Source organism: Mesocricetus auratus, unplaced genomic scaffold (assembly GCF_017639785.1).
Source record: "Mesocricetus auratus isolate SY011 unplaced genomic scaffold, BCM_Maur_2.0 Super-Scaffold_100001, whole genome shotgun sequence".
NCBI lineage: Eukaryota > Metazoa > Chordata > Mammalia > Rodentia > Cricetidae > Mesocricetus > Mesocricetus auratus.
The window spans coordinates 212,049-222,039 of NW_024429187.1; the positions used below are offsets into that span (position 1 = coordinate 212,049).

General features: G+C 39.2%; 1 protein-coding gene across 1 annotated transcript; it reads right to left on the reverse strand.

The window, feature by feature from the left end:
* Positions 1-400: 400 nt before the first annotated feature.
* LOC101826334 (C-type lectin domain family 2 member E-like) lies at positions 401-7,218 on the reverse strand. Its single transcript, XM_005087139.2, has 5 exons — positions 7,029-7,218; positions 4,880-5,011; positions 3,327-3,502; positions 2,691-2,797; positions 401-1,792 (listed from the first exon to the last, which is right to left on the reverse strand). Exons 1-5 carry the CDS (start codon positions 7,114-7,116, stop codon positions 1,648-1,650), a joined length of 648 nt encoding a protein of 215 aa, XP_005087196.2. The 5' UTR covers positions 7,117-7,218; the 3' UTR covers positions 401-1,647.
* Positions 7,219-9,991: the final 2,773 nt, after the last annotated feature.

The following is a 9,991-nucleotide window of genomic DNA, read 5'->3' on the forward strand; positions in this document are numbered from 1 at the left end:
GCTATTCTCTCTGAATACAGAAGTGAAGTACACACAGGACCTTCTATAAGTTTACTGGAAATGAAAGAGATTGCAAAGCAAAAAGGGCTAAACAAAGTTGAAACAGAACACTGAGAAAAGTATTTGCCTGAATAAAGATGTTTGTATTTAAATTTTAAAAAATAAACAGGATAACTCTATTGGTGGCTCATGACTGAATAACCCACCTCTTGCGAGGCAGTGAAAGACAAATTTGAGTTCAAGACCACACTGGTCTACAAAGCAAAGCAAATGTCAGGACAGTCAAAGGTACACAGGGATATTCTGTCTCCAAAAACAAAACAAAATAAAAGATAGAACGAAAGAAAGACAATAAAAGTAAGAATACAGATTCAAAATAAACACAGTCTACTACAGAAAGTGGACATTAATTTTTTATTTGATTTTATTATTTGTTTGTGAATGTGTATGTACAGTACAAGTTTGAAGATCATAGGACAAACTTGGTGGGGAAGTTTTTCTGTTTCCAAAGTGAGAGTCCAGATGTCAAACTCAGGTTATCACTCTTAGTGGCTGGTGCTTTTGTCTTCAGAGACACATAACTGACCCTGAGCAAATGTGTTCATAAAGATTAAAGATATGTCCTATGTGGTAGTTCATAGCTCCAATTCCAGTCGTTTGTAAACAAAATTTACAAAAACGGATGGTGTTTAATATCAGTAGTACAGAGTTTGCCTAGCATGCATGAGAAGGTATAATATACATGTCAATAAGGTAAGAAGAGCGCTAACAGGAGAGATGCTTGTGACCTGTTATTTCGTCCTCTTTGGGACTCATCAGTACAGTGAAGCATGTGATCAAAAAAATTAAAATATTTTGTTCCTCAAACTTAAAAATGTGTAAATGATTGCAAGATTAGGCATCAAAAGCTTTAAAGTATGTACAGTAATTAACTGCTCCTGATCTGAAAAGAGCCTGATAAAGAATAAAATTCGAAAGGCATACTCACATATGAAACTCTGAAAAATGTTAAATTAGGAAACTAAAATTATATTTGCTTTAATGTATTCCTAGTCTATTTTAATTAACAAAGAACACTGTAAAGTAAAGTTGAAAACGTTCCGATAATGGTATTAAATCATAGAATGTGATCTTGTCTAGATCTCCCTTCATATGGGTCACTGAATTTTGTAAAAATATGATCATGTTTATTTGAACTACACAGACCAAACTCATCTTTCCTGTGATTAGTGAACCATATGCATAGGTTCAATAAACCCACAATTTTATGCCTCATGCATTCAATACAAGAACTAAGGAAAAATTCATATCTGGCCATAAAGGTAGAGCTCACTAAAACAGACTTTACTAAAACATGATTGTACTTTAGGTTTAAGATATGAATACTAAGGAACTGGTATTGGAATGTAGAAATAAATTAATAAAAAAAGAACAAAAATACCAAAAGAAAAAAGATGTGAATACTAACTCATACCCAAATAGCTATTTAATTTAGAATCATCCATGCTCTCTTCCCATATCTGTGATCCTATAAGTGAGTTTCCATCTTTGTGAATTTAGATAATGTTAGCAGATCAGGAGAGCAACAGCAACTGTAGATAACAGGTCACAGAGCATCTGTTTCTCATGCATGCTTTGGCACATTCCCTATCCTGGGTCTAAAATTTCTGGGCACTGAGAAGTACATCTGTTAGACTTTTCACAAATCCACTTCTTATGTGTGTACTCCGTGGCACTGCTGATCCCTCTGTCATTCAGGTAGGCATATTCTCCTCCTCCTTGGGTGAGAACCCTAAAGCAAAAAAACAAACAAACAAACAAAAAATTTCCATACAGGTCATACTACATTCAAACATCTGAAATAATTTTGCACCTAGCATTTTACATGCTCAGGGGTTTGACTTGAATACCACACCTTCATCATTTGTTCATGTGAGTCTTTCAATGGTGGTTTCACAAAGGGTGATTTTCAGTTATATCTTAAAGCATTTTACACATGTTTAAAAATGGGAAAAAAATTTCTTAGTAAATTACTGAGAGGTCTTTAATGATGGGCATGACCCAGCCTATGTCCTATTGTTCCATTCAAAAAGTTATTCTCTCATCCAGGAGCTGTCTGGGTGTCCTTTCTTGATGAGACTTTAGAGGAGATTCCCAATGTCCCTGGAGTCTCTGCTTCTGTGCACACAGTGAACTGACAAGTCCTATTACCCCCGCATGTCTACAGTGGCTTCCTGGGATTTCAAAGACCTCACTGCCAATCTCAGCTTCTGTCTTCTTCTTATGAGAGTGTCTATCATCAAGGAAAATTTTTGATTAGTGATGGAGCAGACAACATCTACCCCAGGTGTCATTATCAAGCTAAAAAAGATTTTGAATAAAATCACACTAAGTAAAAGCTTTGAAAATGATGGCCAATAAATTGAAGAACATTCAATGATTTAAATTTGTAGACATGTGGAGTTTTCTAGGAATTGGCTCTGTATGTAACTGCAATCCTGCCTCTGAGCCACATCTGCACTTAGAAGGTTTACATGTCTTTCTTTCCAGTACAGTTGGTGTCATGTGACACAATCATTCTCTTATAGACAAAACTCACACACTTTCACACACGTACACACACACACACACACATCACATCACATCACAACAATGATCACGGTAGAAGGAAAAGTGTTGTGAAAACATACAAGTTGTTGTATTCAGTGTTGTCTGTCCACAGCCAAGGGTGTTCTGGTGACTCTCTGTGCAGGCCAATCCAGTAGTCAGAAGGCCCCTTGTATCTCTTCAGGAAATTCTGTCAAAAACACAGAAAACAAATACATGTGTCTCTCAGCTTTAGGTGACCCTTGAGTGTCTCCAAACTACAGCCACCTCTCAGGATAGCAGCTGAGGGTCATTGATTTTGGAGCCATAATAACCATCTGGTTGAAGTGGATGCATTTTATATCCATAGTCCAAAATACATTGCTCCCTTCCCATGGCAGCTGGGAAATTTCCTGATGAAAAATGTCCGTGAGAGTTTTGACAGATGCCACTTTCAGTACACAATTTGTGAATGCTTGGAGGAAAACTTAAATGACCTGTAGATTGTATGTCTGGCATTACGGGTTTTAGTATGAGCACTGCATGACAAGATGTCTCTCCAATGTGTCAGGGCTCCAGCCGGAAGCAATAACGCCAGCAAATGACACACATTAATTAGCTCCATCTATGGTCATTTGCCTAGGGTAGAGTACTTCCTCGTGTTTCAGCTTTAAGATCTCCATGTCAAGGCAGTACACATCCAACAGAACAAAGCATAAACCAATTCTGGTCCTTCTTACCAGCTCCTCTATGGTGTCAAATACAGCTAGATGGGCCTCTTGTGCCATGCAGGAGGTCTGGCTGAATGTCCAGTTTCTCGTGTCTTCAGAAAAATAAAAACATTTGCCTCCAAATTCAATCCAGTCTCTTGGGCAGGTGGCAGAGCAAGTTTCACAGTTCTCAGTGACTGGTCTCACTAAAATGTAAACAGTATAATGAAATATAATAAGAATAATTCCATGTCTGGTCGCTTGGCTAGCCACCCAAATCTCAGAGGAGGGTTGTGTCCTTGGAGTGTACATTCATAACTGATCACCAGGAGACCCATCCTAGAATTATGGTTCCTCTACCCAGGCTCTTCTGGTAGTTTCTGAGGAAATACTTTTATTTTTCTTCTTTGTATTTTGTGATTTGAGACAGAATTTTGATATGTTCCCCTGCCTGGCCTGGATCTTACTGCATGGACTGTACTTGTCTGGAGCTTGTCGTAATCCTACTGGATGTGCCTCCTGAGTGCTGAGACTAAATACACCATATTCTGTGATGAAATCATTTCTAAGTTATCAGCCCCTTAGGGCTGTTACTGGTTTCTGGATTTCCATAACTTCTTTTTCCCAGAATCATCCTTCACATTCTGCTATTCTCTTGGCTAAAGAAAGAAAACTCCTCACCTGTGTGGGTTTTACTGTAGAAAAATGCCAGCCTGCAAACCATGGGTAAGATGATTCTTTAATATCAAAATTTTAATTGTGGGATCCCTATAATTCTATCACATGCATATTAAATATATAGAACCATATACTGGCTTTTATTAGAACCAGTCAGAATGACTGTCATTTAAAAAATCTGAAACAATTCTGGGCAGTGATCAGGCTTGACTTTAATTTCAGTACTTGGGAGGCAGAGGCAGGTGAATCTCCAAGTTCATGGCCAGCCTGGCCTATATAGTGGGTTTCAGAACCGTCAGGACTATATAGAGAAACCCTGTCTCAGAAAACCAATATATATTGATAACATGGAACATTTGTTCCCAATATGGCAACAAAGTTGTACAAGTCTATCACAGTATCCAGAAAAGTCTACAACTAAAACTTTAGGAATCACATCTTCTGGAACTTTCTATTTAATATTGTCAAACCACAGTTGAAGATATTAACTGAAACCATGGGCCATGGGGTGCGGGTTCTACACCTTCCTCAACCTTATTACTCTTCACTGTTCTCACTTCCCTTAGCTGTAGCAATCTCTTTGAGAGTCTCCTTTCAAGTTTTCCTCTCCTTTTTCTCTGTGTTGAATAGTTCCCCCATGGTGGACATACGTCTCCTGTATCTCTGTCTAGAGCTTGATGAATGTCGTCTTTCCAGGGATGCTGAGCCTGGCCTCCTGTGCACACCACAGCCTGTGTTGTCCCTTCTCTTTATCTTCCTGCTAGACCCTCGGTTCCCAGAGAACATGACATTCCGGTGTGTTTTCTCTAGAGTCCTCCACATAGTGCCTGGCTCATAGTAGTTATTAAGCATTTGCTGACAACATAGTAGAAAATGTTGCACAATTTGGAGAACAAGTCACTCACCTGACAATGACAAAGCAACAGAAAGTGTAATCACAGCTACAGTGAGGACCATGATCACTGCATAGCAGCAGTAAAGCTTAACAGGAGACTCAGTGGAGATGGTTCTGAGAAATTTTCCATGGAGCTTTTTACCTGAGAATATAAGTATCAGAACATCAATTTGAAGCACCTGCAAGAGCAGGTAAAGGTCACACAGAAAATGATAAGGGTGTCTGCTCAATATTCTAGTGACTCTGGGAGTCCTAAGAAGGACAGTAGGGAAAGAATAAAAAAAAAACAGGCCTCATAAAGATAAATGTCTTGATATTCAGACAACATGGATATATCTACACATACATTTCTTTTATTTTCCTTTTTAAATTTAAATTAGAAACAAGTTTGTTTTAGATGTCAATCCAGTTCCCTCTCCCTCCCCTGCCCCCCACCAACCCCCTGTACCATCCCCTTTCTGCTCCTCAGAGAGGGTGAGGCCTTCCATGGGGGATCTTCAAAACTGTCATATCACTTAGAGCAGGGTCTAAGCCTTCACCCGTGAGTCTAGGCTGACAAAGTATCTCTCTATGTGGAATGAGCGCCCAAATTCTATTAGTATCCTAGGGATAAACACTGGTCCACTACCAGATGTCCCATAGGTTGCCCCTAACTGACACCCACTTTCAGAAGGTCTGGGTTGGTCCTATGCTGGTTTCCCAGGTATTAGTCTGGCGTCCATGTACATTTTCCTTGTTCAGGTCAGCTGTTTCTGTGGGCATAAATTTCTAAGAAGTCTATTAAAAGGGCTGTAAAAATGATGGATGACTTTACAATGTTGCAGGAAAATATGTCAATGGGCATAACACATTTCATTTTCATACACCAGCAGTTATCATATGCAAATAACTGTATAAGGATAGCAATATTCATAGCACTTCTAAATACACAATTACACATCTAATGAAATATTGGGTTTTTAAAACTCGTAGTACATTGTAGGTACAATTTCTTTCCAGAGAGACAGAGACAGACACAGCTAGAGATAAACACACAGAGAGACAGACAGACAGACTTAGAGACACACACACATAGAGCATGGGGAGCACCCTATTAGCCCTCTGTTTATCTTTTTATTCCTTTTTAGAGCCCAGAGAAGAGTGCTCATTGCACTAAATCCAACTTATTTTTCTAGTGTATTGGTAAAGTTTTTGGTATTGTAACCAAGAAATCTTTGCCTAAGAAAGATCCTATTTATAAAGATATTTTTTCATTTTTTTCTTCAAATAGATTTAAGTTCCATATTTCATATTTGGGTTTGTGATACATTTTGAGACTGTTATAAATACACAGGATGAACTGTGAGTCTTACCATGAAAACCCACTATCTAAGCATCATATGCAGAAGAGATTTATCCTCTTTCTACTTAAGAATTGTCCATCATCCCCAGTCTACAGCACACATGCACATGCATTATAAACACACATTGATTTTAAAAAGAAAAAATGAGCCTTATTATGGAATGAAATTTTGCTTATGTAATAAATATATGCATTAACTATGTTTAATATTACCAAAATCTGGGGGAAATAGTTGAAAAATAGTTTAGCATTTTGTTACAAATAGACTACATTTCCTTCATGCCCTGTATCTAAGAGACATGCCTGTATTTACATAAAATCCTCCTGTGTTTACAGTAACTTTATGAATTAACCCTATATTTTCCAACAGATCAAACATCCCTGAGCTTATGACAAAGGAAAGCAGCATACTCAGCACTGGGGAAAATGACTGAAAAAGGAAACAAAGACACCATGCTTGCACCCGCCCATATCTTATGCTGGTTAAATGATCCTCAGGCTGCTGTCCCCACAGGTCCTTTGCCATACACACCAAAGAGAAATTTAACAAATGTACCCCATACCAATCAAACAAAAAAACAAAAATCATGTCTCAGGCCTTTGTAATTAATTCATTATTAATTTCTCTTGCCTAAAAATACTTGAATATTATGTACTCTGACAGAGTAGCTAATATAGGAGAGCCCTCCTCAGACCTCCACTTCTACAGAGACCCACCATGACAGGCTGACAGGCAGGTGTTTCAGCTACTCTGAGGGCCCCAGGTGAATTTCATCTCTATCTCTTATTTTGATTCAAATTGAATTAAAATACATACCAATTGCTTTATCTTGCAGGCTGACTGGAGTAGTGCGGTCTGTGTGTAACAAGCCTTTGGAAGCCTCTTTATGATTTGTAGCAGTCATCTGTGAGCTGAGAAAAAAAGACTCAAGTAAATTTAGGAGGAGATTTGAAGCGTGGAACTGTGGATAGGCACAAAAAAGAAAGAAACCTGTATTCTATATGTTGTTCCTAATAAGCACTTTACAAGCTCAGTCCAGCCTATCTGGGTGATTCATTAACCACTCCTTATCAGTCCTGAACAGGTCACCTCTCAGCCCATAGAATTACAGAATTACAGATTAGGCGGTGGCCACTGTGAGGACCAATCTAAGCACTCTACAAGTAGAATGCTCTAAGAGTCATGTCGTTTCCTTCTTTCTCTGTATACCTATTCTTTTTTCCATTTTTTATTTTTTTGATTTCATTTTACATTCCAACCATGGGTCTCCTGCCCACCCCTCTTCCCAAACCCTAGCCACCTCTCACCCTCCCTCACCTTTCCCCTAGTCCACAACCAGTCCAGTCCTCCTCACAGGTAAGGACTCCCAAGAGGAGTCAACATAGTCTCGTACAATAGGTTTGGGCAGGGCCCAGCCCCTCTCCCATGCATTAAAACTGAGAATGGTATTCCACCATAGGGAATACACTCCAAAAAGCTAACTCATATACCAGGATCATATCATGGCCTTACTGCCTCTGAGCATGGCATCCCATCATAGGGAATGAGCTCCAACAAGCTAGCTCATGTACCTACCGGTTTTGTATCATGGTTCTGCTGCCAGGGGTCCCTCTGACAGTCCTAGCTTCACAACTGTCTCCCACATACAGAGGGTCTAGTTTGCTACCCGTGGAGTCTCCACAGTTGTATTTCTAGAGTCCATGAGTTTCCACAAGTTTGGTTCAGCTGTCTCTGTAAGATTTCTCCATTATGATCCTGATGTCCCTTGCTAATATGTTCCCTCCTCTCTCTCTCTTCACCTGGATTTCCAGAGCTCTGTCTCGTTCTTGGTTGTGAATCTCTGTGTCTGGTTCCATTACTTACTGGATGAGGACTCTATGATAATTGTTGGGGTATTCATCAATCTGATTACAGGGGTAGGCCAGTTCAGGCATCCTTTCTACTATTGCTAGGAGTCTTAGTTGGGGTCTGACTTGTGGATTCTTGAGAGTTACCCTAAGCCCATAGTGGCTCTCTCTATGAAGATATCTTTTCATTGCTCTTCCACTGCATCCCTCCCCACCTAGGCCATCTCCTTCCATCCTGTTCTCATCCCCTCTCCCCTCCCCCTTACCACCTCCCTGCCCCCAGTTTGCCCTGGAGATATCTAATTTCTCTTCCCAGGGTGACTCAAGTGTCCCTAAGAAGTCACTCTGGTTACCTAGCACCTCTGGAACTGTAGGCTTTAGTTTCGTTATCCGTTGTTTTACATCTAATATCCACCTATGAGTGAATGCATACCATGTTTGTCGTTCTGAGTCTGTTATCTCAATCAGGATGTTTTTTTTCTAGTTTCATCCATTTGTTTGCAAATTTCATGGGGTCATTATTTTTTACTGCTGAGTAGTACTCCATTGTGTAAATATACCACATTGTCCATATCCATTCTTTGCTTAAGGGGCAGCTAGGCTGTTTCCAGGTTCTGGTTATTAAAAGAATGCTATTATGAACATGTAGTATAATTGAGCATCCTTTGTGTAAATGCCCTAGAGTGGTATCCTGGGTCTTGAGGTAGATTAAATCCAATTATCTTAGAAACTGCAATACTGACTTCCCAAATGGCTGTACAAGTTTGCCCTCCACTAGCAGTGGAGGAGTGTTCTCCTGACTACACATCCTCTCCAACATAACCTGTCTTCAGTATTTTTTAATCTTAGGCTTTCTGACAGGTGTAAGATGGCATCTCAGAGTCATTTAGATTTTCATTCCCCTATAGCATCGGGTATCGTCATTAGGATCTCAATGACCAGTGATTTTTATTCCTGTTGTCTTTTGGTGGTGATGTGTATGTGTATTTTCTTTCTTTAAGATTTGCTGGTGTATGAGAATTTATTGCCTGTGGTTTCCTGGGTACATCTAACCTCCTTGGGTTGGAGTTTTCCTTCTAATGTTTTCTTTAGGGCACAATTTGTGGTTATGTAATGTTTAAATCTGGTTTTGTCATGGTGTTCTGTAAGCTTCTTGTATCTTCATAAGCATTTCTCTCTTTAGGTTGGGAAAGTTTTCCTGTGATTTTGTTGAACATATTTTCTGTGCTTTTGAGCTGGTACTCTTCTCTTTCTTCTACCCCTATTATTCTTAGGCTTGGGTTTTTCATGGTGTCCCAGATTTCCTGGACATTTTGGGTTATGACTTTGTTGGTTTGAATGTTTTCTTTGACCGATAAATCTATTTCCTATATCATATCTTCAACGCCTGAGATTCACTCTCCCATTTCTTGCATTTTGTTGGTTATGTTCCCATCTGTGGTTCTTGTTTGTTTAACCCAGACTTTCCATTTCCAGTATTCCTTCCATTTGTGTTTTCTTGATTGTTTCCATTTTAATTTTTAAGTCTTGGACTTGTTTGTTTTTTCTTAGATTTATTTAAGGGAATTTTTATTACTTCAATTTTCAGTTTTTCCTTTTTCATCCCTTTAAGGGAAATCTTAATTTCTTATTTAAGGACTTCTATCATCTTGATCAAGTTATTTTTACAGTTATTTTCTTCTGCTTCTTCTGCATTTAGATGTTCAGATCACTAGGTTCTAGTGTTTCCATAGTGCTCTTTAGGTTGTTGCGTGTATTCTTGTATTGATATCTACCCATCTCTTGTTCTGCTTGGTACAGCAAGTGTCTTTGCTTCTTGATCCAACCCTCTTAGCCATCTCTCTCTGCCTTCTCTGGGCAGGACACATCTGTTTCCTAGGGGCTGCTCTCAGGCTTCTTTCTCAATCTTGTATCTCACTCTTTTCCTCATTC